At 36.5% G+C, this 25,300-nt stretch overlaps 3 protein-coding genes across 5 annotated transcripts; all 3 read left to right on the plus strand.

Moving 5' to 3' along the window:
- The first annotated feature begins 2,555 nt into the window (after positions 1-2,555).
- On the plus strand, positions 2,556-13,541 carry LOC145233556 (uncharacterized). 3 transcript variants are annotated; one of them, XM_080098310.1, is made up of 13 exons: positions 2,557-3,427; positions 3,684-3,714; positions 4,229-4,300; positions 4,536-4,586; positions 6,935-8,058; positions 8,161-8,236; positions 8,384-8,470; positions 8,715-8,786; positions 9,702-9,937; positions 10,105-10,254; positions 10,392-10,553; positions 11,896-12,057; positions 12,229-13,539. In XM_080098310.1, exons 1-13 carry the CDS (start codon positions 3,392-3,394, stop codon positions 12,256-12,258), a joined length of 2,289 nt encoding a protein of 762 aa, XP_079954436.1. In that variant the 5' UTR covers positions 2,557-3,391; the 3' UTR covers positions 12,259-13,539. The 3 variants fall into 3 exon arrangements, with proteins under 3 accessions (XP_079954435.1, XP_079954436.1, XP_079954434.1); XM_080098309.1 differs by having other exon boundaries at positions 2,556-3,427; positions 6,935-8,236; positions 10,105-10,179; positions 12,229-13,541; XM_080098308.1 differs by having other exon boundaries at positions 6,935-8,236.
- Positions 13,542-14,353: 812 nt separating this feature from the next.
- Positions 14,354-16,951, plus strand: LOC145233557 (uncharacterized). Its single transcript, XM_080098311.1, has 6 exons — positions 14,354-14,533; positions 14,789-14,882; positions 14,956-15,101; positions 15,353-15,466; positions 15,591-15,740; positions 16,210-16,951. The coding sequence occupies exons 1-6, from the start codon at positions 14,465-14,467 to the stop codon at positions 16,777-16,779; spliced, it is 1,143 nt and encodes a 380-aa protein (XP_079954437.1). The 5' UTR covers positions 14,354-14,464; the 3' UTR covers positions 16,780-16,951.
- Positions 16,952-17,191: 240 nt separating this feature from the next.
- LOC145233560 (rab-like protein 3) lies at positions 17,192-19,652 on the plus strand. The gene is made up of 6 exons (XM_080098313.1): positions 17,192-17,594; positions 18,006-18,097; positions 18,196-18,351; positions 18,677-18,836; positions 18,896-18,967; positions 19,220-19,652. The coding sequence occupies exons 1-6, from the start codon at positions 17,448-17,450 to the stop codon at positions 19,394-19,396; spliced, it is 804 nt and encodes a 267-aa protein (XP_079954439.1). The 5' UTR covers positions 17,192-17,447; the 3' UTR covers positions 19,397-19,652.
- Positions 19,653-25,300: the final 5,648 nt, after the last annotated feature.

Below are 25,300 nucleotides of genomic sequence, written 5' to 3' on the forward strand. Positions count from 1 at the left end.
TACGGGATACCCTTCAGCTTTTTTTTTGTCAGTTTGCAAAGTGTTTGCAGTAAAAACACCACCTAATGACAACGCAATGGTGCAAACCCCATTACACAATTTTAGGCGCGAAAATACAAAAAATGTCCCTTCGGGTGTTGGAGATGGCTATTTACGCTACTGAACTAAAGTTTAGGGCTAAGCTATCAAACCCAGTACAACAGTTTTTTGACATAAACAATAATAATTCTTATTTAAACAACTTTACTATGATTTAAAATTGATATAAATAGGAGTAAAAATGATTGTTATTGCGTCATAGTTGCTGAAAATAGACGCTGAGTCATAAACAACTTTGGGGGGGTGATATTTTTTACCATTCTGGCAGAATGACAATGGTTATTTTTTGCACCATGTGCGTGAATAGCGCGGGAGTAAATGTGCGCACAATTTTTTGTAAATGAGCAAGTGCCAAAATGTGTCCACATCTTTCGAAAATGTTCAGAAGCCAAAATGTGCATGATCAGACTTTGAAGAGAAAAAAATTAACCTTATCCCAGTCTGCAGAGTATGGCAGCATATGGCAAATTTCAGTACCGTATCTTTTTTAGTTTTAGCGCAATAGCGATTGCTCACCAGCTTCACTCTGGTAGTTGCACGCGCGCACGCGGGACGTATAGGTCCTGCACGCACGAGATCTCGTCGGGAACTGCCATGTTCTACAGACTGGACCTTACCCAAAGCCCTTGTTCCTTAAAATTAAAATAGAATGGTGGTAGAGCTACAGCTACTAACACCATACGGACATGTCTAAAATACGGAAATACGGGACGACGGAAATACAGAAATTGAGGTCTAAAAGACGGGAGAGACGGGGTTACGGGACATACGGGAAAGGTGCCGAACTAAAAGACGAGAGAGGCGTGACTACGGGAAAGCGCATATTCAACATGACTAAAAGGTGAAAGTTCACACGCAGTTCTTATAGCGTTAGACGGGACTACGGAAAAGCATTTGTTCGACATGATTAACAGACGGGACTGGGTGAAAGTTCACTTATAGTTTTTATAGCATTAGACGGGACTACGGAAAAGCGTTTGTTATAGACATGACTAAAAGACGGGACCGGGTGAAAGTTCAAAGGTAGTTCTTACAGCGCTAGACGAGACTGGATGATTATGAGGATTGCTCTTAAATTCTTAGCAGCACATGTTCCTTATCTTTTCGTGGTTACTTGACCGGTCCCTGAAAGAAGACATAAAAACACAACTGCAGATTATTGGCCGGACAGCGACAACAAATGCCAGCGAAAGTTTAAGTCAGAAAATAAATTTGCCACCCATATATACGCTTGAAAATATGATTGACGAAACATAAAGTTCAACTAATCAATGATTCCAAAACTTTGATAAGTTTTCAGAGCTAGTGTATAAACATGAGCAGTACCGTCTTACACAAACAGGAATAGCGCGACTGTATGTTAAGAGGGTTTCTTAAATTGTTTTTCCATACTAAACAACATTCCCATCGCCAAAACTGTGACATAAAGCTCGTAACTGGCTTAGGTTTATTCCCAGCGATGCGACAGTCCAAAACGTCATAATGAAAAGTTTAAAGATTAACTTTTATGAGCAGCAGAAAATGTGGAAAAGTTGTAATTGCCCTATATTTCCGCTCTCGAATGAATGCTTTTCGGGCCTTTTCGAAACAAACGACCAACCCAACCTGTGGCACAAATGCGACGAGGATGGGCATTGTCAAGAAGGTAAAACTCGAGAGAAACAGATATTTTGCAACACTTGCTTACGTAGTTTTTTTTGCAACACTTGCTTTCGTAGTCCTGTCTAACGCTATAAGATCTGCGTGTAAACTTTCACCCAGTCCCGTCTTTTAGTCATGTCCAACAAACGCTTTTCCGTGGTCCCGTCTAACGCTATAAGAACTGCGTGTGAACTTTCAACCAGACCCGTCTTTTAATCGAGTCTAACAAACGCTTTTCCGTAGTCCCGTCTAACGCTATAAGAACTGCGTTGAACTTTCACCCAGTCCCGTCTTTTAGTCATGTTGAATATGCGCTTTCCCGTAACCCCGTCTCTCCCGTCTTTCAGACCTCAATTTCCGTATTTCCGTCGTCCCGTATTCCCGTATTTTAGACATGTCCACAGTAGGGTTCCTCTATTTCTCGATTTTTTTGTTTCTCGAGAAACGAGAAATTAAAAATCCATTTCTCGAGAATCTCGAGAGTCTCGAAATTTTTATTTAAGCCGATTTTGTAACAAAAACAAACAAAAAAAATTCCGATTGTACGTTTTTTCGCTTCTAGTAACGATCGCAAGTAGTGATTCGCTAGCAAATCAACCAGGCGCGACTTCTGCCTGGGAAAGGTGAAAGTTTAGCGGCAACGCACGTTAAAAATGGCTGTTTCGGAAGCAAAATAAGAAAGTTATGTGCCCAGTCCGCTCTAGAGGCGAGTTGAAACGAAAAATACACGTAATAAGAGGTGTCGCATTTACTTTTTGTTTAAGATGCGTGACATAATTTTTCTCGAGAAATAAATAAAAATTTCTCGACGAGAGAAATAAATAAAAATAATCTCGACGAGAATTTCTCGAGAAGGAACTCTAGTGGTCTAGTCCACAGTCCACCTCCACACCATACCACAGGGCAGACCCTGATTGAGCTAAGTTTTTAACATTTATAAATGTAGCAGCTAAAGAAAGAAGGGAGGCCTGTTGAGAAGTGGGAAAAAGATATTAAGCTTGTGAGTCGGACTTTAAAGACCTAACAAAACAACATGCTTATTCTGCTTTTTCTCTTGTTCGGTGATGTTACAAAAACAATTTGACAGGAATGTTTATTGCACAAGTTTTTGCCGGGTTTAATAAAACATTTTACAAAAAAGTTGCTAAAATAGTACAAGTAACAAACCTTAGACTCTTCACAATGCATTTCTATCACATGAACTTAAAAAATTCCCAATAGTTGATATCAGTGGCGGGATTCAGCTGGTTTAATAGAACCGTCTCATGAAATTTGATGAGATCAGCGAACCGTTAGCATTACAAGTTACTGTCAATGGACTTTTTGTAACAGAACCGGCTGACAAAAAATTTGAATCCCACCACTGGTTGCTATGACCTATAAAATAACCTTGGCCATATTTTTTACCATATGTACGAAAGCTTTATGAAAAGGTGTAAACTGACCTTTTAGAAAATCTTTGATAAAATGGACCAAAATGGTTTTGCATGCAGAAGTGCCGATGATGATCAAATCCATTGTTCTTGAAGTTCATTAATTTATTGAAATGTTCTGAAAAATGTTAAAGTTTTTTGTTACCAGTAAAATGCCTTTTGCATTTATGAAGCCTAAACATGGCCAACTAAGTTTGTCATTTCTGCCATAAGAATAAATGGACCAGCCTAGTTCAAGCAGTCATAATGTTGAGGTATGTATGTTATTGTGGTTGTGTGTTAACTTTTAATTGTTTGTCTTTCAAAATTTAAGCAAATTTAACAATGTTTGTATTGCAATACAAGGATTAATTAAGCCATATAAAATGAAGGCTGTAGGCTGTACATTAGCATTTATAAGGTGCTATAATTCGCTGCGTTCGTAACTCTTTTTAAACTTAGGGTTCTTGAATTATGTATCTAGCTGTACACCTTTTTCTGTTATCGAAAACATTTTTTTCTGTTTTTCAGAATGATCAAAGTTTGGGACAAAAGCAGACAGGTGACTTGTTTGTTTTGTTATTTGTTGCCAACTTTTATTTTGCTGTTTGTTTCAAGATTTTTTATCACTCTCCTTCTCTGACACATAATTTTTTGTCTGAATTCTTGTTCTTTTTTCTATCTATTGCTGATTTGTTTCAACAGTTTGGTCCAGAAAGAGTGATTCAAACTTATCTAAATTTACAAATACGTTTGTTAGAAATCTTAGGAACACTATATTTTTATTAGGAACACTCTACACCGACTTGAAAAGTAAAGTTAATTCTTTTAGAGGTTTGACCTCAGATGACCCACCAGCTTACACACATGCCTCCAAAACATAAAATTTTGTATAGACATTTATAAGCAAAATTTCCTAAAGCAGAACAATTGATATCATCCCCAAAACTGTTGGACCCCATCTCTTAAAATTTCTAGATATGCCCAGTCCTATTTTACAACTGTGGCATGTATACAAAAAATCATGACACAGTAACAGAAATGTGAAAACAAAGCTATTGATGTTTGTCTTGCAGAAACCTTCACAGCCAACTTTGATCGAACCTCTATATCACATTCTGTGATTAACATTGTTGGCAATGATTTGAGTAAGTTTTCATATAAATTGTAATACATTCTCTTATATACATGTTGATGTTTATGTAAAACATATTTGAGTTTGAAAGTAATGTTATTTTTTCTGATAAAGAAACATTGGATGAGTCTTATACTATTGTAGGTTGAGCAAAAGGAAAGTTTATAAACAATGCCTGGCAACAACACTACATTTATCAAGATAACATTTTTGCTTTTTTACTAACAATATATTACTCTTTTGTTCAGATAAGACTGAAAAGACTCAACGCAGTGCTACACATGACAAAGGAACTGATGGTAAGTGTTTGTAAACAATAGCAAATATTAATTTACAGATTGGATCCAATTTATTCTCTGACATATACACACGTTAACAGCACCAGGATTATTAATCTCAAATGGTAGCCCATCTTTTATAAAGAAAATCCTTGGATTGTCCACACATACCAAACAATTATTATGGGTCCCCTTCCCTGAAGGGGACACATATTGTTTTTGTCCGTATTTTTCTTTTTTTCTTTTTTCTGTCTAACATTGGTTTGTGAGACGCATTTGGTCAAGAAAGAGTGCTTCAAATTTACAGATATGTTAGTTAATAATCCAAATTTGATCCTCCTGAAGTTTGACCCCGATTGACCCAGCGGTTCACCCACAGGCCCCCAAAACGTAAAATTTTTAAAACGGCTGTACTGACTAAAGTACAGCATCTTGGAGTTTCATGCTTTGTTGTTTGGTGCAATGTAATTTTAAAGAATTTTGTATCTTTTTTTCGGATTCACCCATTTTTCACCCTTTAAACCACAAATAATCGGTTTTAGTTTTAGGCCAGAAATACAAGCCCTATGGTGCAGAAATATTTAAAAAATTTAACAATTATTTAAGCAGGGTATTCGTTTAGTATTTAAAATTTTGCCAGTTACCTTTACAACCCATGTACGCTATCAGTCAGATACAAGTCCCAAGGGAGGAGTTTACTGGTTCACGATTAAGGCGGCAGAGCGGGAGTGCTCAGCTTCACGTCTGGACAGACGTTTTACGAGACAGTCATTTGGGTGATTAGAAATCAGCTGTTTTTTGTGAGCAGCAATGCTGTGTCGTTTTATTGAGTTATCACGCGCATTTTCAGTTTTGGCGAAGGTTTTACACCTAAGACGTAATTTAAACTTGATAAACGTACCTCGGTTTCGTTTATGTCAGGCAAAACGTCGTTGATCAACATAAATATGAAAAAATAAACTTTAACTTGTTTGAATGCCGCGATAAATGGTCTTTAATATCTCGTTGTCAGCTTGGCCGTCGCATAACAACGGGTCACTAAAGGTCAACTTGTAAGCATTACAACACAGTTAAGAATTTTTCGTCATAACGTATCTTGTTTTTGACAAATCAACCCAAGAATCAGTACATAAGTCATGTATAAATTAGGCTAAACGGTATTGTTGAACACTAAGGACTGCATGGTGTTAAAAACAGTGTCCTTAAAAATCTAAAAATAACCGCAACATAGGTTTACCGTAAATCCGCACAAACAAGCGTGTGGGGACCCACTCGTTTTTGCTTGCAAACACAATTATATGTGTAGATAAAATTGTGTATAGTATAGTAAATATTAGTGATGGGACGAGTACCCGGTACTCGGTATCGAACGATTTCAGTGGTATCGATACTCGTACTCGGTATCGAAATATTTTGTCTCAGTTTTCGATACCAACGTGCGAGTACCAAAGGCCAATTTACACCATAAGAATACAGGCAACTTCTTGCCAATATTTGCTTCGGACAGCACAAAATCGGGAAAAAGTTCCGCAAAGTTACGTATATTTTCATGCACTTTCACGTGGAGATTACGTTTTTCGGCATGTGTGTGTGAACGTGTGTACCCCGGCAATGGCAGACAAATTAGACAGTGATATACAACTAAGTACAGCGCTATACTTAAGTACTCGGTAATCGTACTCAGCATCGAAGGTACATACATGTGGTAATCGTACTCGGTATTGGCACTCGCTTCAAAACCTGGTATCGTCCCATCACTAGTAAATATCGTATAGAACATTTAAAATGGAAGTATATCAGAAAGCCACTTTTCTAGTATTGATTTTAATTACATATATATTCTATTAACCAGCACAGTTTAACCTCTCTTAAAATATTGTGCAAAGACCCAGGTAAAAGAAATCACTCTACTGCTTTATTGACAATCATTTTTAGCTGTTTGTGGAAGTTAAGTAAAGAAAGGAAAAAACTTCTTTTAAAAACAAAAACCATAAGGACTTACTTTCGTGTTGTTGGGCTTCAAACAAAAAGTTTAGCAATATTTGCACCGATTGATAAGAGAGGGTTTTCTTCTCAGGGTTGGCAACATTTTTTTCATGTGTGCCTGAATTGGGTCACAAATAAAGCCAAAGATAAATATGACTGCAACAAAAAAGTTCAATTATTGCAAACGTGTGGGTGTGACATGACAAGAACAGTTTTTTTTTCCAGAAACCCCACAACCAACACCCAAAACATAAATAACTCACAGTTGAAAGACAGAATTTAGTGTTGTGAGATACTAATATTGCCTAGTGAAAAAATTGTGTCCTTAAAAACTCAAACAATCATTCCACAAGAACCATTTTTCTTTTATATTTTGTACACAGAAACAATTTTAAAACAAGCTGCAGACACAATTCAACAGCATCAGACAGAAAAACTTCAAGCAAAAGAGGTTATACATGGTTTGCCTGTATATCAGTCAGAATTTCCAGAAGTGTATCAGAACTTAGCTGAAAGTGACATCTATAAAATCAAAGATCCACCGAAACAGGAGCCTTTCTATCCATCAACTGAACAAAATAAATTTGAAAAGTTTAATATCTTAAAAATTATCGACTTCAATAACCTACTAGCTACAATGATGGGCATTGGTTTCCTGGCTCTTATTGGTCCTGCAGGCTGTGGAAAGACAACATTGGCAAAAAGATTGGCCAAATCCGCCAAGTTTTTTGTGATTTTTTTGAGGTTTATGGATTTAAGTTATGATATGGTTCTCACTTCCCAACAACTTTTAATTGACTTTCCTTTCAAAGACGTAGATCAAAAAACTCGAGATAATGCTTTTGAATGGATGTTAAAAAATCAAGAGAAATGTGTCTTGATTTTTGACGGGTATGACCAATCCAAATGGAAGCTAAGCAACAAACAACCACCCAATGTGTCCTATGATAAAGCTTTGCCAATTCAGCATCTTGTAGCAAACTTTTGCTCCAAAAACTTTTTTAGCGATTGCTTGCTAATTTTTACATCCCGAACGCATTCTATCTTTTCAATTCCACAAGCGTTGCGCCCAAATCTTACAGTTGTTGTTGGTGATCTTCCAACAGATGGCATGCATAAGCTATTTTGTCACTTCGCCGGAAGTCAAGCTGATTATTTGTGGAAGAGATTGAACACTAATGCACCCCATTTACTTCAACTTTGCCACAACCCATTATTGTTACAGTTTGTGGTTTATGCTGGTTTGCATGTAAATGTAAACCAACTTGACACAACCACCAAGGTATTTAAATCGGTTTTACTTCAGTTTGAAAACTCCGTTCACAAACAAGGAATACCATTTCGTGAACTTATTGAACCACTTGGTAGAATGGCTTACAATGGAATGGTTCGCAAAACAGTAGTGTTTACAAATGATGATTTAGAAAAGGTGAAATTGGTGGATGTAAATATACAAGATTTCGTTATCGAAGTAGCTTTATGCCCAAGACTATTTGAAGGTGACAAGGTAATCTTCTACTTCATGCATCAGACATTGCAAGAGATGTTTGCAGCTGTGTACATCTGCATGGCAATGCCTGAATCACAATTTAACGAAATCATTCACCAGGTTATCCATGAAAGCCACTGGTCTATGGTTCGACACTTCATCTGTGGATTTTTGCTTGGAGATGACCACAAAGATGGTTAGTAAACATGATGAAACGTTAAAGACTACCATATGATTTTATGGATGCAAAGAATTTGATGAACTGTGAATGAAAGAATAGTTTCTAACAAATAACACAATAACAAAATTTTCATTTAACATATTTTACTCTTGTATATTGCAGGTGAAGAAAAAGGCAGAACAACCAACCAGGTCATTGATTGGGGACTCTCATCCATGTTCACACGAATTTTGCAGCGGCGTCATACAGGCAAGAACCCTTGATGAACCTCTTTATATTCTAGGTTTATATTCCCTAAAACCAATACAAAAGAAATGGAAAACCATGTAATAACCCATTAGCTGACATTTTTACGCCATCCAAAGATAAAAAAAATTAAATATGCTTCTTTCTTCTTGCCACTCTTGAATTTAACAAGCTTCTTTCTCCTTGCCACTGTGTATGTGTGTACTGTAATCTTATATTACACAATTTGTTTGTTATTATATTTTAGACAAGCGTGAAACATTTCACAACATGTTTGTCAAATTTGTGACAACCAGCATGTCTGATTACCAACTAATAGGTGAGTATGAATGTTTTTAACATTGTTATTACTAGAAAAATCTTTCTGACTGATGTTGTAAATTAGTTAGTGATAACTTGTATTGTTGGTATATTCAAATAGAATATAAACAAGTTATCAACTAGAAGGGTGGCTTAGCACATGTTGCCTTTGCACATACACTAAAACCTATTTTAAAACATTAATATATTTCCTTTACATATTTTATACTGGGTACCATATCATCCACTGTCTACCTTGGTTGTTTGCAGGCAGAAACTCATGGGTGCCCAAACATGCAAAGTTGTAGATAATGCATTTCAATAGATAACTATGAGTAAGTTTGGTATTGTAACGTCATATGCAGTGATTGGTACTGTGCATATTTAAATATGCTATATGGAGTACAAGCTATTTAAATTCATTCAATTCATACATTTTTAAACGTCTGTTCTTTTTTATGGTCTATCTGAGAAACTGTTAAATAGTGTGAAAATTAGCTAAAACACAACAATCAGCTACTATTAACAGTGAATTGCACACGATTGTAAAATGATAGGGTTACAGGGTTGAACACAACAAATAGACACCTATAAATGGCGCACTAAACATGCTATCCAAATTTCATTGAATTCAGACATTTTTTATGATGTCATAATGCTGTTAAAACCCCTCTAACCGGCATGTGCAAAAACATCTAGGGAAGGGGACCCATAATAAACATAAATATGAAATGTATGTTTAAGTATTTGATGGAGAGTATGCAGGAGGACTTTTCACTACAATCCCAAATTTATGTGCAACTAAGATGCAAACATAATAAATAGTGAATGATCTTAAATTTGGGGCAAAATTTTCTTTTTCAAAACATATTAGGATCTCTTATGAACACTTTACTGCCATAAATCTTTAATCTTATTCCATACTGATTGTTAGATGTGCTGACTGACGTTCAAGAATGCTCAGATGATAACAAAGATACCATTGCAAAGATTTTTCCTGTATGGTTTAATTTTGGACGCACGCCCATCACATGCAGCACAGCCCATGCCCTGGGTCAAATTCTCCCTAGGTTGAATCGACCTGTTGAGAGGCTAAATCTATACAAATGCAACCTCAACTTAGACTCACTGAACCTGATTTGTAAAGGAATTATGAAACTCACAAACAAGGTAAACTATTGTCATCCACTTTAAATTTTCAAAAATTTTTTTTCATGAATTCCACAAGTTTTGTTGTAAATACATGTGTCATTCAGCACAAGATAAAAAATAGGTTTGTGTGTTACCAAGCAACTGTTTTGATGCATTTGCAGTAAATAGTAGAAAATCTTGTGCAGATTAAATTCCTTGATCTGAGTTACAACAAGTTCGAAGTTGACGAGGTCAGAACTATTTCTGGTTGTTTAAACAAAGTAAGAAGGTTGGAGCTGGTGCATTGCAATATTTTTAGGGATGGCGTGGAAATTTTATGCCAAAAAATGAAACCGGTAAGGGTTTTACTAATCCTTGAAATATATTATATTAAATAAACAAATTAATGACACTTTTACATCTCTTGTCATGTGACAATAAAACTCCATGCTTTGTCAATTAATCAATTGCAACAAATGCAAATCTTGTGCAGATGGAGCTTCTTAATCTTAGTGACAACAAGTTCGGAGATGATGGAGTTATAATTATTTCTGGTTGTTTACATCAAGTGAGGTGGCTGGAGCTGTTGCGTTGCGATATTTCTGCGACTGGTTTGGAGGTTTTGTGTGAAAAAATCAAACACCTAGAAATCCCGGTAAGAATTTAACAGTATTACAAAAACCTGTCAAAAAAGAACTTAAAACGAACAAGAAACTAGAAGGGTGGCTTAGCACATATTGCCCTTGCATATACACTATAACCTATTTTAAAACATAAATATATTTCCCATGCTTATTTTGTATTGGGTCCCATATTAGCCATCGTCTTTTATAACTTTAGTCGTTTCTGCAGGCAAAAACTCATGGGTCCCCACACATGTAAAGTTGAAAATAATGCAATTCAAGAGATAACCATGAGAAAGTCGGGTGATGTAAGGTAAAACACAGTGATCGGCACTGGGCTTAAATAATAATACTATGTAGAATACAAGCTATAAAATTAGATTCAACCCAGATATTCTTTGAAGTATGTCCTATTTAATGTTTTAAAAAACTGACCCATTTTAGGGGGCTAGTAGAGCAACTAATTGGGTTCGACACACAAACTAAAAAATATGTAAAAACCGCAATGACTCAATGAATAGTACTGCAAAATTTCAGCCCAATCCGCCAATGTTTAAAATTTCGACCACTAGAGGTGTTTTGAGCAACAACCGTTAATGTTTCTGACGTCATAGGGCTGTTAACAAGCACCTAACTGCCATGGCGCAAAAACGACCACCAAGCAACCCACCAATGAGCAACATACAACTGGTTGCCCTTGTGACACTATTGCTCCAAAGAAATCTTTCGTTTGTGGTGACCAGTAACATACAAATACGTTTTACACTTGAGGGGCTTGTGGGGTAAATGTTAGGACTACAGGGTTGAACACAACAATCGACACATATAAATGGCATACTATACAAGAAATCCAAATTTCAGCCAATTCTGACACTGTTTAAAAACTCACCCATTTTAGGGGGCTAACGGGGTAAATACTGGGGTTATCAACAAAACAAAGTGGGATGCACATCTACATAACTATATCTACCATCTGTGTAAATTTCAGCCAAATCCATCAAACATTTGATGGAAAAACGAGTCGGACAAACTTCGGGGGAAAAATACCCATTTTAGGTGGCTAGCGGGGTAAATACTGGGGTTATCAACAAAAACAAAGTGGGATGCACATCTACATAACTACATCTACCATCTGTGTAAATTTCATCCAAATCCATCAAGGATTTGATGGAAAAACGAGTCGGACAAACTTTGGGTAGAAGAAAAAATAAGAAAAAAAAACAAAAAAAACAAAAACATTTTGAGTAAAATCAATGTGTCCCCTTCAGGGAAGGGGACCCATAATTATTGACCCAAATCTGTCATTTAAGACTACTTGTTAAAGATTACTTGTCAGTTACAACTTGCATCAATTTATTATCCAACTTTGTGCAGATGGACATACTTAACCTGAGTTTCAACGAGTTCAACAATCACGAGGTTAAAATTATTTCTGGTTGTTTGAACAAAGTAAGGATGTTAAAGCTGTTTCATTGCAAGATTTCGGAAGATGGGAAACAGATTTTAGGCAAAGAATTGGAAAGACTGGAACTTCCTGTAACATCATTTGCTTTATTGAATTTCTAAATGTTTACTAATTCGTAATCACTTCTAGAATAATATTATGAATTCAACAAATTACATCATATTGTAGAGATTTAAAAACATTGGCAATTAACATGATATATTGTTTGAAAAAAAATCACCAACTGTTATTTTGTTTTTCAGCTTTCAACTATCTGGGGATTGGGGTGGTGATTGCAACAGAGTTAAACTTCAAAACGAGAAATTTTGAAGGCTTATTTTGTTCAAGAAAGATAGATCTCAAGATGTTGGCTACTTCCACATTGGGTCCATGAAGTGTGGCCCTCCCTCTTCACATAAAACAAAGGGAAATTTAAATTGATATAAATTTATTTTTACAGACCTTTCCCAATACCTCGTGTTAAAGATATGCTTGTGGTCTATAACTTGGACAGATTTAAAGCAACATTTTGCAAGCTTTAAATGTATTTGTGCCAAAATATTTAGTACATTTTAATATTTAGTACATTTTTTCTTCAATCCTTTTTTGGTTGTAATTTTGTTGTGACTCAAAGCACAGTGACTTTTAGCACACCATTTTGTGTACTTTTGCACTTGATTTGTGAACCTTTTTACTGACTCTAAACACTGTCTGCATCCATTAAGTAACAACATTTGTGTTTTTATGTTACTATGAGAAGACTTGGGGATGTGGTTCAACCGCATTCGTTTTGGCGTATCTAAAACATACAGGATCGCTTGGTGCACCGTGCATGTTTATGTCCTTACATCGCTTGATATACCCTAAACATGTGTGATGCACCTTTATTCCACTTGGTGCGCGTTTACTCGTGGGTGGCCATTTACATTACTTGGTAAACCTGTATAAAGCCGGATGATATAAATATGCACCAAGCGACATTAGGGCTCACCAAGCGTTCTAATTCGCACCAAGCGATATTACGGTGCACCAAGTGATATTTAAGTGCACCAAGCGATATTAAGGTGCACCAAGCAACCCTGTATATTTTAAATGCACCCCTCTGCACCAACCGCCACACTAGGGTTTACTATTTTGTTTCGAACGCAACACTGCCTGTCTGAACGATACAAATCCCTTGGAATTTCAAAGTATCGCAAAATTACAACATTTTCTCGAAAAACGTGATGACTGAAAAACGAATGCTCTAAGGGAAATTGATGGAGTCAAAGTGAATGTCTAAACAAGGAATGTGTACATAATTACTTGATATAGTAATCTATCCCTGCAAATTTGTCAAAATTTGACCCCCCCTGGAAAAAAATCTGCCGGCGCCCATGCGTTCTCTCTGAAGCGAAAGTGTCACATTCGGCTAGTAATATACGCACCCAAATGGCGGTTAAACTTAGGCAATGGAACATGTAATGTTATAAAAGTCATTATCTCTTAACTTATACACAAATATTATCATGACATAAATCTGATACAACTACACTCAATCAAATTACGTACCAACTTGTAAGGAGTCCGGGACTAAACTACAAGCACTTTGACGGACGTTTAAGCACTTGAGTTGAGATGAGTTTATTTCGCTTGGTGAAAGACTTGAAAGAAAGACTGAAAGAATTAACTTAGCAGTAATTAATATGTAAATACTTCCAAACCAAAAAAAGTTAAACCACCAACTACTACCACTAAACAGGCTGCTAACAGCACAAAAAAAAACTGTTGTGGGTACAAAACGTGGTCTGCACAAGATTGCACCACTAATGACACCACACGCATTGTTACGTCAAAGATTTCTCCACCAATCACGGCCGGCTCTTTGTTACGTCACATAAAGTCAGATCATTCGCGTGATCCAGAAATAGGAAAAGAAAGCACATGCAAGCCAATTCCCGATGAAACGGTGTTCCTATGTGACACGGTTGCCAGGTTGGCCGATTGCCGGCCAGAAACGCTCATTCTGTTGGTCAAAAGTTGGGGGAAACACGTACCCATATCCTAGTATTAAAAAGTCCAAAATGCTACCACCCTGTTAGACCCCTTAACCTGTACAAAAAGTTACTGTTCTTTAATGTTTTAGTTCTGAGTTGTTTTTGGCATACAAATATAAGATTTGTATAAGAGAATCTTTTATACTTCTGCGAATATAATATCAAGCAAAAAAACAGTTACAAGAAACTCCTTTTCGCGTTCTGCATGACTGAGTGCCCGTGTGGTGGTGAAGTTTTATTTTGGTTTTTCAAAGTGTGACGCTGCAGCAAAAGTTTCTTGGTCAATTCTCAATTGTTAATTGGTCACTGGTTGCCAAACTCTATCTTCTTTGAATTTGTTTATTTGTTACTTCAAATGCGCTTCAATGTTTCTTAATTTTAGTGTTGATTAATTCGAAACTTTCGAATACTTCGAAATTACTGTGGAGCAGTTTGTTGAAACCACCAGCACAAAGAAATTTTAATGATGGATATTCGACATCCTGATGGTATTGTTGATGGCGGAGAGATTGAAACACTCGGAATCACACAGGTATATGAAGCCACAAAAAGTTTCAAAATACCATGTCATTTTGCTGGAGTTTAAACCGCCAGCTATACAAACTGGTTAGACCTTGACAGACTTAGCTTTGCTTTGAGACACAAAACTTTGCTTTGACACACAAAAAGTTTGGTTTAATTTATTAAATTGTGATTTAATGGCAGCCCAAAATATGAATCACGTACCATTTGGATGTGATGTTTTAAAGTATGAGTGTGGCTATTATTAGCATGTGAGTTTTTGTAGTGGTTTGAGTCAACTGAGGAGGTTTACACTGCAATAAGAAAATTTGAAAAGGAAACTGGCACAAAATTTATCAAGCTTTTTCGACACAAATATGGCAAGTACTTTCCGAAAAATGAAAAACCAAACACTGTAGTTGTGATTGCATTTTATGTATATATTTGCTTTAGACTTATTTAAAAGCCGAATCAGGTGGGATGAAAATACAAGGATTCCATATGTGATAACAGCCAGTGGCAAATTGGAGTGTCAGTTTGGGAAAGATAGGGACAAATTACGAAAGGAAGAAAGGAAACAAAAAAGTCTAAACAACATGGTAACCAACTTCTTTTATTTTGGTTAATCTTTGCTTATATACATGTACAAATACCTGTTGAATAATTAAACTGAACCTGTTAATAAGGAACTGATGATGCAAAATCCTTGGTAAAATATACATTTTGAAGCAAGTTTTGTTTGTAATTTTTGGATTTCAATGAAACAGAGTTCTGCATAAAAATGCCACTGAACCAATGCTAAGAAGTAGTTAAACTTTGATTTTTATGCAAAATTTACATACTTTACTAGATGCTAGGACTGGAACCAAACAGAAAAAGGCCACCAATGAGTAGAAGGTCGAAAAAGAAGAATTGTGAAGCTACAATAAGTATTTCTGAAGTACTAAAGTTTCCCCAATACGAGGTATTTTAAATTCAATAATTTTTTTTTAAGACTGTCAGTATTTAATCAATTAAAAACTTTTCTCTAACTTTTTCCATGGTTTTTATGCAAGTAAACTAAGTAACTTTTCTTTCTGTTGTGTAAGATTGACAGTTTTGGAAAAAGTAAACGAAGTGCAACAAGCAAACTTCTCCGTGAAGTTATTGTTAATGAGACTGATACACTAGTGCAGGAATATGGATGTTGTGTTGTATTTCCTTCAAATGAAGCACATTCAGGACATGCAGTTGGAGTGGTAAGCTCTCTGTTAAATCCAAAGTAACTAATCAGTCTCCGCGAAATCAAGTCTGAAAGATTTTCATGAGCTTGTAAACACCTTAAACACATTTTTTTAACTCCTAAATCTCAATTAAATCTGTGAATGGTTATTTTAAGGGAACAAACTGTCCCCAAAATCACAATCTACACTGTTTTTGCATTGTAAATTGGTCATGTAGACAAATGTAGGTAAAAAGGAACCCCAATTTGTAAACTTTTTTTCCTATCTCTATGCAGAATAAGCAGCTGGATATTTTTTTTCTTTGTGGTATGCTACAACCTACAGTTCATAAGTTAGTATGCTATAAAATAAAATTTGCAGGTTACTGGAATCTGTTTGGTGTTACATTGATTTGATTAGGCTTGTAGGATATTTTTTGACTGGGTTACCTCTGCATTAATTCTACAGCTGTGTTTTTATTGCAAAAGTGTTAATTTTGTTACAGAACCAGTGGCAAGTTCAGCTTGACGAGCGAATAATGCACAAGCTCAATGAACTTGTGAGTCTGGGTGTGTGCTCTGTCAAAGAGCTAAAAAAACAACTCCGAACATTTGTCTTCGAAGAACTCTTCAAAGGACGCGATGCACCCTTAGCAGCAGACAGGAGATTCTTTCCCACTGCTAAAGACATACGTGATTATTTCCAGAAAACACTATCAGAAATTCCTCTTGATGAAAATGACTCTACCCTGCTTGAAGACAGTGCAGACCACTGTGAGCTGTGGGGCAATCAAATATCAGATGTACTGGATCAAATTGAAACATCTTTAGAGGAAGTACAGTCTGATGAAGTCCTGTGGAAAATTAAAGACAGATTACATGTGGTTTTAAGAGATCTGTCAAAAAGCCGGCACAGCGCTGAAGCCGCGTCCCTTCTTGAAACTCTTCCTGTAGCCATGAAAAGAAAATTTCCAGACTCTGTGTTTGACCAACTTGCAACAAAACGCTTTAAAACCCAGCAAACGGCTGAAGACCCACAGACTATTACTCATGTTGAAATTACACAATATCCATGATTTCCATTTTTAATACTCCTGTAGTTTAATGCACATGTTAAAACAACCTGCATTGGTTTAAAACGTGACACCAATGGGTGGTGGAAAGAGTGATAGATGTTTTTCTGATCTGACAATCAGAGGTTAATAGCATTTATAAAGATACACAGCGAATAAAAAACTTGATTCCTTGTTTGTGTGATTTGGTAAATGTTTTCTCCAAGGTCCAACCTGTAAACATTTCTTTAGGGAGCTAAAACATGTACAAAAAATTGAGTTATAGCCTCTACAAGTCTACAGAGTGTAAGAAACTTTTACCATCAATGATTTCAACACCGATTTGAAGTTCAATTTTTGCCCTGTGTAAGTGTAGCTCGGAATGTGTAAATAGCATAAATGTACTGTAGTGAACGAGTGGAGTTTTAGACAAACCATTATATGTGATGAACAACTAAATTATTTCAAATTAAACCTTAGAACTAAAAAGTTCAAAAAAGAACTAAACCAGCGGCCCTTTGTCGCACAAAAAGGCCACGAAGGGGAAAGTTATCAGTTATCACCTCTCATTGGATTAAAAAACGTTGCGGATTTGGATTCGATTTGCCGACTTCAGTTTAAAGTTTCAATTCAACATTAAATTTTTGTCGTTTTGAAACGGTTTTGTTTTAGTAAACAATTCAGGAAATGACATGACTGTTGTGGACCGCAATCTGAAAGTCAAGGTATTGGTTCTTGGCGACTCTGGCGTTGGAAAATCGTCGTTTACACATCTTCTCTGTCACGAAACTTCTTGCAAGAACCCAGCTTATACGATCGGCTGTAATGTGGAAATAAAGGTGAATTGTGTTAAATGAAATACGTGTTTCGTGCATGTTTTTTTCGGGGTGCGTATCTCGCTCTAAGTAAAGTAATTTTAATTTGTTTTACACAAAATTTGTACATTCATATAAACTGACATGTTTGCATTTTATTAATTCAATATAAACGAGTATTTCTAAACAAACAAACAGTTTGTAGGCAAGATAGGCTATGTAATCTTAAAAACATAAATGTGCTTCAAATATGAAAACAAAGCCCAAAAGTTTTAATTACAGATTTGTTAACAGTATTGTACTTTATAAAACAATGGCAATACCCCAGACATAAATTCATACAACTCACTTACTCAGCAATTTTAAATAAACTTTTGCATTCGCAGATGAAATTTAAACTTTTAATGTTCCTTATTTTTTGTATTGTTTATGTAGTTGCATGATTACAAGCAGGGAACACCCGAGGAGCGAACATGTTGTGTGGAAGTCTGGGACATTGGGGCTTCTAAAAGTCACACAAGTAGTAGGTTTGAAACTGTTTTTATCTTTTAGCAAAGTTTATCACCTTAACACCTAAAACTGTAAGTGAGTATGCAAAATTTAAGCTAATTTTGTTATATTTCAGATTTATCTTTTACAACAATGTGAATGGAATTATACTTGTCCATGATCTTACTAACTTAAAATCCTTGCAAAACCTGCCAAGATGGCTTGATGATGTTTTAAACCAAGAACCGTCTGGTGGCTTGTCCTCAGTAAAGGTGGCATCTTCAACTAACAGGTTTTATGCTTATCATGTTACTTTTTACCAAACCAATTATGTGTGTGCTTAACTGACACCACTTACAAAGTCAGAGTTGAGAAAATGCATTTGTACAATGGTTCGTACATGTATTTATTTACAGAGGAATGTGGTTAATCGAATAACCAATTTGCCAAACATTTGGGTGCTGATTTTGTGTCGTGCTATGATTTATGATTCCTATCCAGTTAAACCATTAATGCGATCAAATGGACTTTTCTGTATTTAAATACTGTATTGTGATTTTTTCTGGCATCTTAAATGAGTGAAATTTGGGGAGGTGCAATAACATATAATTTTGTAGTTTTCCCATGAATCAAGCTGACGATATTCCTGTCACTCATTCAATTCCCATTTTTATGATTGGGACAAAACTCGATTTAATTGCTGAGGGAAGTAGGACTCCAATCGTGTTGCGAAGTAAAACATTTTCTGTCGAGTTTGGTTGTGGCGAAATTCACCTTGTAAGTACCAAAATAATGTGCCTTATGGTTTTGTGTTTAGCTAAATGATTTTGTTACAGGAGAGTGCTGAACCAAAGTACATAGCTGCTGGCAGTGGCAATGCTGTGAAGTTAAGCAGATTTTTTGACAAGGTAAAATAGATATGTAGCCGAAACAATGAGAAAATGGCTGTAGTACATATGGATCAGTTTTCAAATACAGACCAAAATCATTTGTTTTTACCATATCATTGTGTTGACTGAGACTGTGTTTTTTTACCGATTTAACCTTCCAGTTTTCCCCTAAATTTTAACTTTACTCAATTAGAAGTGTTTTTGAAACTGTTATTATCAGTTTTGGTTGTGATTAACTAGTAAAATATCCCAAACATTCTGTGTAAACAGGTAGTGGAACATGCTATTCAGAGACAAAACACAACATCAATAGTTCAATCTCCAATTGTTGACAGAAGAGGCTCATTTGGTTCACCTGCCGACAGAAAAACTGGTGCTGAGCGTAGAAGGCCGAATACCAGTCAGTTCAATCGACTCATAAGCTTCAAAAATGCCCACCAAGACTGAGTTTAAAAGATAAAAAAATTCTGTAGTGGGGTGAGACCCTAAGTCGTCTAAAATACAATGCTTTGATGAAGCAGGCAATCACCCTATAAAGTGTCGGTTATTTGAAAACCTTTGCATTATGTATTTAGTGCTCTCATACTCCTTACAGTTTCTTTCAAAGTGGTTGCTTTGTTCTTGTTCAGGTATGGTGGGCCTGAGAATATGTAATTGTCAATGATGGAGTGTTTAACGTGCAATAAACTTTTGCCAAGCTTTACCCTCCTAGATGGTATGGACTTGTCATTGCTCTGGCTATTGAAGGATACAGCTTACTGCAAATACCACTTCAGGCATGTTTTGGCGAAACGTTATTCTACCTTTCATTAAAGGTTTGCTTCCAACTGGTGTAAATGTTTACCAAATAATCGTTGTTAGGTAAAGAACCCACCAGCGCGATTGGCATCATAAGAGTAATGCACCGAAATCGTTGCGAGAGTATGTACAGTATGACAAAAGCAGTGGGATACAAGTATTAAAAATTAATAATGCACAACAGACATCCAGGAAACAGATAAAGTGCAAAAATATAGATAAGGTTCGGTGTTGGGTCAAAGTCATCAAAGTATGATGTCGCCGCCAAAAATGCAACGATCTAAACAGCTGTAATGCAAGGTGCAAATCTGTCCGATAATTTTCCTTTTCAACCTTTCAAACGTTTTTTTTTTCTTTTAAGTGTTAGTCGTAAGAGACTCAAATAACCTGCTTTACTCGTTGGTCGATACTGATGTCTGATGTGATGGTGCGAAAAGTGGCAAGAAAAACACACAAAACCTGATTCATTCACAATCCAGGAGTCAGCACCACTTAACATATATATATGTCCGAGCGCCATCTAGTGGGCAAAGTGAGGCATCCATTTTAAACAGAAGCATCTTGTATCTGTTTGTTTTCTAATTGTCTGAGAGAGTTTGACCGGGTAGAGAACAAATGCCTCTCGCGGTACATACAAGACCCATGGTTTGTACTAGCACAGTGGTTTTCAAAGTATGGGTCGCGACCCAAACATGGGTCGCACAGGGTTGTAGCGGTTGCGACATAATTTGTGCAAACTTTGCAATATTTGTTTACCAAAATAGCTCGTTTTTGACTCGCTAGCTCAAAGGCTGCGAGGAAGTTAAAATGTATAGCAACCAAATCCCACTGTAATGACAAATCGTGTTCGGACTTTGTAATATTTCCTGTCGCAGTTAATTAGGATGCATATTCGACTTTGTGATCTGGTGTTTGCGAGCTTTAACCGTATGTTTTGTCTCGTGCTGTGATTGGACGATGTTTTATGTGGGAATTTGTGCAAGAGCCAGTCGCAAGAGCACATGTGTACGATTTAACGCCGTTATCCGGAGTACATATAAAACCGCACTCGTTCATTTCGATTTTTTTAGCTCTCTTCTTCCATCTCTCTCTCTTCTCGTGAACAATAAACAAACGAACCGAAGTGCAAGACACGTGTGTGGAGTTTCCAGGACTCCGGTCCTGACAAGCCCAGGAGCTTGGGAGGTTAAGGACGGTGGTATACCTCTTTCTAATTTGTAGTGACACGGTTGTAACCTTGAGACTCATCAGCGAACATTTATAGTGACTCGGTTTATAGCTTATACCGAGACAACTCGTATTTAACACTACAAAAATTTGGTGCCCCGAGTGAGGAGAACAAAATTTGCTGTTTAACGAATGATAACTTGAGAAAAGCTCTAGTGATGTCAGCAAAGTTTACGACAAGCGACCAAAAGAATTACAAGTTTGCCGTCCAAATTTCTGGACTGTTTCTTTAAGCTAAGAATTTGTAAACATTTTACTTTTTGCAGAAAACTGTATTTTATGTGTTGTCATCAACGTCGAACGTTTGTTTTTGTTTCTCACCGTTTGGATCATGTTTCTATATCATCGTTCGATCAGTTACACCGCAGTGCGATGTCTTTTCTTAAACCAGGTGAGCAAATATTGAAGTGCTATTCTTGGCTGATTTGTTATTTGAATGCGTATTTGTTTAACGAAAGAAAAACTTTTTACAACTCATGTTACATCATATGCGCACAAAGAATTGTATCGGTCTTCCACTGTGTTGACCTCATGCGCTCGATTTTAAGAAACACGTAATTTAACCATAAAAACAACCAAATCGTGTGGGTGCTGTCCACTAGCCTAGCCATAGGAGTATATTATTTATGCCACCGTGCTATTACATCGCATGTTGGGCCAACTAGGCGTTTATTGTTCTTCTTGTTCATGCATGATAAGCCAACTAGGCGGTCTTTATTACTTGTCCGATTATTGTATTACTACGCCAAATAGGCGGTGATTACTTTATTACTATTGCATTACTATGCCAACTAGGCGCTCTCTGTTTTTTTATTATCATTGCATGATACGCCAACTATAGACGCTTTCTATACATTACAAAAGAACGAACAATCGAAGCTTGTCGTAGCTTCCGAGCATGGCTCGATACACGTACGTACTTTTTATTATTTTCCCACGAGGAATGAATGCTATGCGAATGATTACTTACATCAATATACTCCTGAGTACCATCTCAATTTTAAGGTTTAGTCTGAACATCGGCTAGCTTGGGGGCAAACCTACATTAAACCAAAACTTGATTTCATGTTCTACTTTATCAAACGTATTCATTTATTGTACAATTTTTCTAGTTTAGTCAGCCAAGACTAACGCTTCAATTGCCAAGTTTATTGCCTGCCCAATTGTAACACATAATACTGAATTCAAATCTCAGGCAATAAATGCGCTGCTCTACCGTAATTACTATGTTCTATTGTTACACATTAAAACTTATGTGTGAAATAAATGTCATTGTATTTCGGTATACTGCTTGTTATTTTGTTGTTTCAGAAGCGACGTGCCTTCGAACCGCTATTGTGATCAAAAGCAAGGGACATTCAAATTCACCATACTGACAGACACATAATTTCAGCGATTGAGGTGTCTGAAGACTGGAGACAATCAATCTCCAGGAACAAAACGTTACGCTCGAAATGCGATAATCAAATTCGATAAATGGTGTGGTGTAAATTGAATGTTGTTTGTTTTTGAATGTATATGCTCATGCTGTTTTAAATGCTTAATGAAGAAATTCTTGCCTTTGTGCTGTAACTTATGTATTTTTGAGTAGTTGATCCAGAAATTATCAGAAATCAACAAATTATCCATTGTATACTGTTTTGTGTTGCGTATGACATGTATTTTCTTGTGCCACTTTCATGCCCAATCCCGCAATGACCATATATTGCCCATTGCTCAAAAACATGGCCAGGGGGTATTTTGTAGCGGTTGCGACATAATTTGTGCAAACTTTGCAATATTTGTTTACCAAAATAGCTCGTTTTTGACTCGCTAGCTCAAAGGCTGCGAGGAAGTTAAAATGTATAGCAACCAAATCCCACTGTAATGACAAATCGTGTTCGGACTTTGTAATATTTCCTGTCGCAGTTAATTAGGATGCATATTCGACTTTGTGATCTGGTGTTTGCGAGCTTTAACCGTATGTTTTGTCTCGTGCTGTGATTGGACGATGTTTTATGTGGGAATTTGTGCAAGAGCCAGTCGCAAGAGCACATGTGTACGATTTAACGCCGTTATCCGGAGTACATATAAAACCGCACTCGTTCATTTCGATTTTTTTAGCTCTCTTCTTCCATCTCTCTCTCTTCTCGTGAACAATAAACAAACGAACCGAAGTGCAAGACACGTGTGTGGAGTTTCCAGGACTCCGGTCCTGACAAGCCCAGGAGCTTGGGAGGTTAAGGACGGTGGTATACCTCTTTCTAATTTGTAGTGACACGGTTGTAACCTTGAGACTCATCAGCGAACATTTATAGTGACTCGGTTTATAGCTTATACCGAGACAACTCGTATTTAACACTACAGGGTAAAAAAATGGGTCGCGCACACAATAGCCTTCCCACTATACTGTTTCGCACATGGCGATTGTAACGTCATAGCACGGGAAATAATAGGATAAGTTAATCTTGCGTTAACTGAACTTGGCCATGTGACAGTTAGCGTTTAAGGATGAGTAAGTATTCGTACAAGGAAATAAAAGACATTATTTGTTGTTTGAGGCTTGGGTCGTGAGGTGTTTATAAGACTCAGATTTGGGTCGCGTTCAAAAAAGTTTGAGAACCACTGTACTAGCAGATCCCCACCGTGCTACCAAATGACACGAATCGAAGAAAAATCGTGCAAGACATTTAAAAAATAACCCATTACCTTTCAACTACCATTTTTTTCGATTGGTAGCCGAGTTGTTTTTACATTACAGTTTGTGCGGCTAAGAGTTGCAAACGGGCCTGAAATTGGAGCCCGAACCCGAATCGTTATTGAGAAGCCTGTTTAGGCCCGAAAGTTTGATTGACAGGCCTATACATTAAATCCTCAGGAAATACCAAGACAACAAACACAATAGACAATTGGTCTTAAACTAAGCTTTTTATGGCTGTTTGACATTAGCTCAGGCCCAGCAACTGCCTACTTCGCTGGTTAAATTTATTCAACAAAATACTGAGACAGAGTGTAAAGTCAGGCCCGAATCAAGCCCGTTTTTAAAATCGAGGACGACGTACATTTTATGGTCATTAGGATATTATTTTTACAACACCTGCTTTTCGATTTATTTCGCTTTTCAAATTCGATTTATAAAGACAGTCAAAGCTATGTTTTTCTGAAAGACGTTTTGTAACTATCAAGCAAAATACGTCAGGGGTCCCGTATTTTTTGCTGATGACACACAAACAGTTTAAAGTCTGTTTTACACGACACACCGATTTTTCTAGCCTAAAAACTCAAAAATATTGTGCGTTGGCAAACATTCAGAATCTTGTAATTTATTGTGGCCCCGCCCTTGCTCCACCCACTTTATTGAGTTACTTGACTGATTTAAAGGCAGGAAAACCTAAAAAATCGCTTTGTTAAACTTGCTTACTTGTATATTTACCTATTGGAGTTTACAACAAATATTTACACTTAAGCTATGACGTCACAACAGTTTACGGTGACATAAAAATCAGCTAGCTTAGTTGGTTCTTAGGGAATTAGCACGCTAATAAAATAGCTTTATGACTTTATATTAGCTATTACAAACATATTTCTTGGATAGCGCACTTCTCGTCAAGAATTTATTAAGCCCGTTAACATCACATATTCTTTTGTTCGGACTTTATTACTTTTTTAAGCGAGTAGTTAAAACATTTAGGCTCTTTTACGATTTACAGAAAATCTAACTCATTTAGTTTCTCTTGAAGGCCAGTGCAGTAAGGTAAGCTGTCCAACATGAGCAAAATAGAATCAGCAATATTTCTAAATAGAAGGTTTAGTTGTTTTATCACTTTTTGTGGCAAAAACAAATTTCCGCTAGATGACACAGTGCCCTTATTATCAAACTTTACAAAAAACATGTAGAAAAATATCCAACACAACTGAGATTTATAGTAGGTTATTTACGGCTGTTTGGCAAACAGTAAGGTATACCCTTGTCTTTTACCCCAAACGTAACATCGATATTTTAAAGTCCACAAAATGCACTTCGTAAATACTTACTTTAATTAAAAAAATCACACACTTTTAAAGTGCCCGTGGCACAATCAACATACAATATAGTGTGTTAACAACATACTTCTTGACTTCTGTGCTTTTTCAGCTAAAATAAATTTAAGAGTTTGAAAACAAACTACAAAAATTGGGCGAGGTTAGATCTAGCGTATGTTTGTCAAGCCGTAATTTACGAAGACGTGTCAAGCCGGTTTGTTTAATGTCCAATAATCGGCTCTGCGAAGCAAAAACGCGAGTGGACTCAAATGAACAGATAGTTTAGTATTTTAGTCACAAAAAATACCAAAATAAAATTGCTTT

Source organism: Phallusia mammillata, chromosome 6, assembly GCF_965637545.1.
Source record: "Phallusia mammillata chromosome 6, kaPhaMamm4.hap1.1, whole genome shotgun sequence".
In the NCBI taxonomy this organism is placed as follows: Eukaryota; Metazoa; Chordata; class Ascidiacea; order Phlebobranchia; family Ascidiidae; genus Phallusia; species Phallusia mammillata.

Excerpts from the sequence above, each read along its gene's own strand:
- LOC145233556 (XM_080098308.1), top strand. The coding sequence starts at position 3,392 with ATGGACCAGCCTAGTTCAAGCAGTCATAATGTTGAG. Across the intron at positions 8,237-8,383 it reads TGGAGATGACCACAAAGATG|GTGAAGAAAAAGGCAGAACA; the intron begins GTTAGTAAACAT and ends TGTATATTGCAG. Across the intron at positions 12,058-12,228 it reads TGGAAAGACTGGAACTTCCT|CTTTCAACTATCTGGGGATT; the intron begins GTAACATCATTT and ends TTTGTTTTTCAG.
- LOC145233557 (XM_080098311.1), top strand. The coding sequence starts at position 14,465 with ATGATGGATATTCGACATCCTGATGGTATTGTTGATGGCGGAGAGATT. Across the intron at positions 14,534-14,788 it reads AAACACTCGGAATCACACAG|TGGTTTGAGTCAACTGAGGA; the intron begins GTATATGAAGCC and ends GAGTTTTTGTAG. Across the intron at positions 14,883-14,955 it reads GCTTTTTCGACACAAATATG|ACTTATTTAAAAGCCGAATC; the intron begins GCAAGTACTTTC and ends TATTTGCTTTAG.
- LOC145233560 (XM_080098313.1), top strand. The coding sequence starts at position 17,448 with ATGACTGTTGTGGACCGCAATCTGAAAGTCAAGGTATTGGTTCTTGGC. Across the intron at positions 18,352-18,676 it reads GTGGCATCTTCAACTAACAG|TTTTCCCATGAATCAAGCTG; the intron begins GTTTTATGCTTA and ends ATAATTTTGTAG. Across the intron at positions 18,837-18,895 it reads GTTGTGGCGAAATTCACCTT|GAGAGTGCTGAACCAAAGTA; the intron begins GTAAGTACCAAA and ends ATTTTGTTACAG.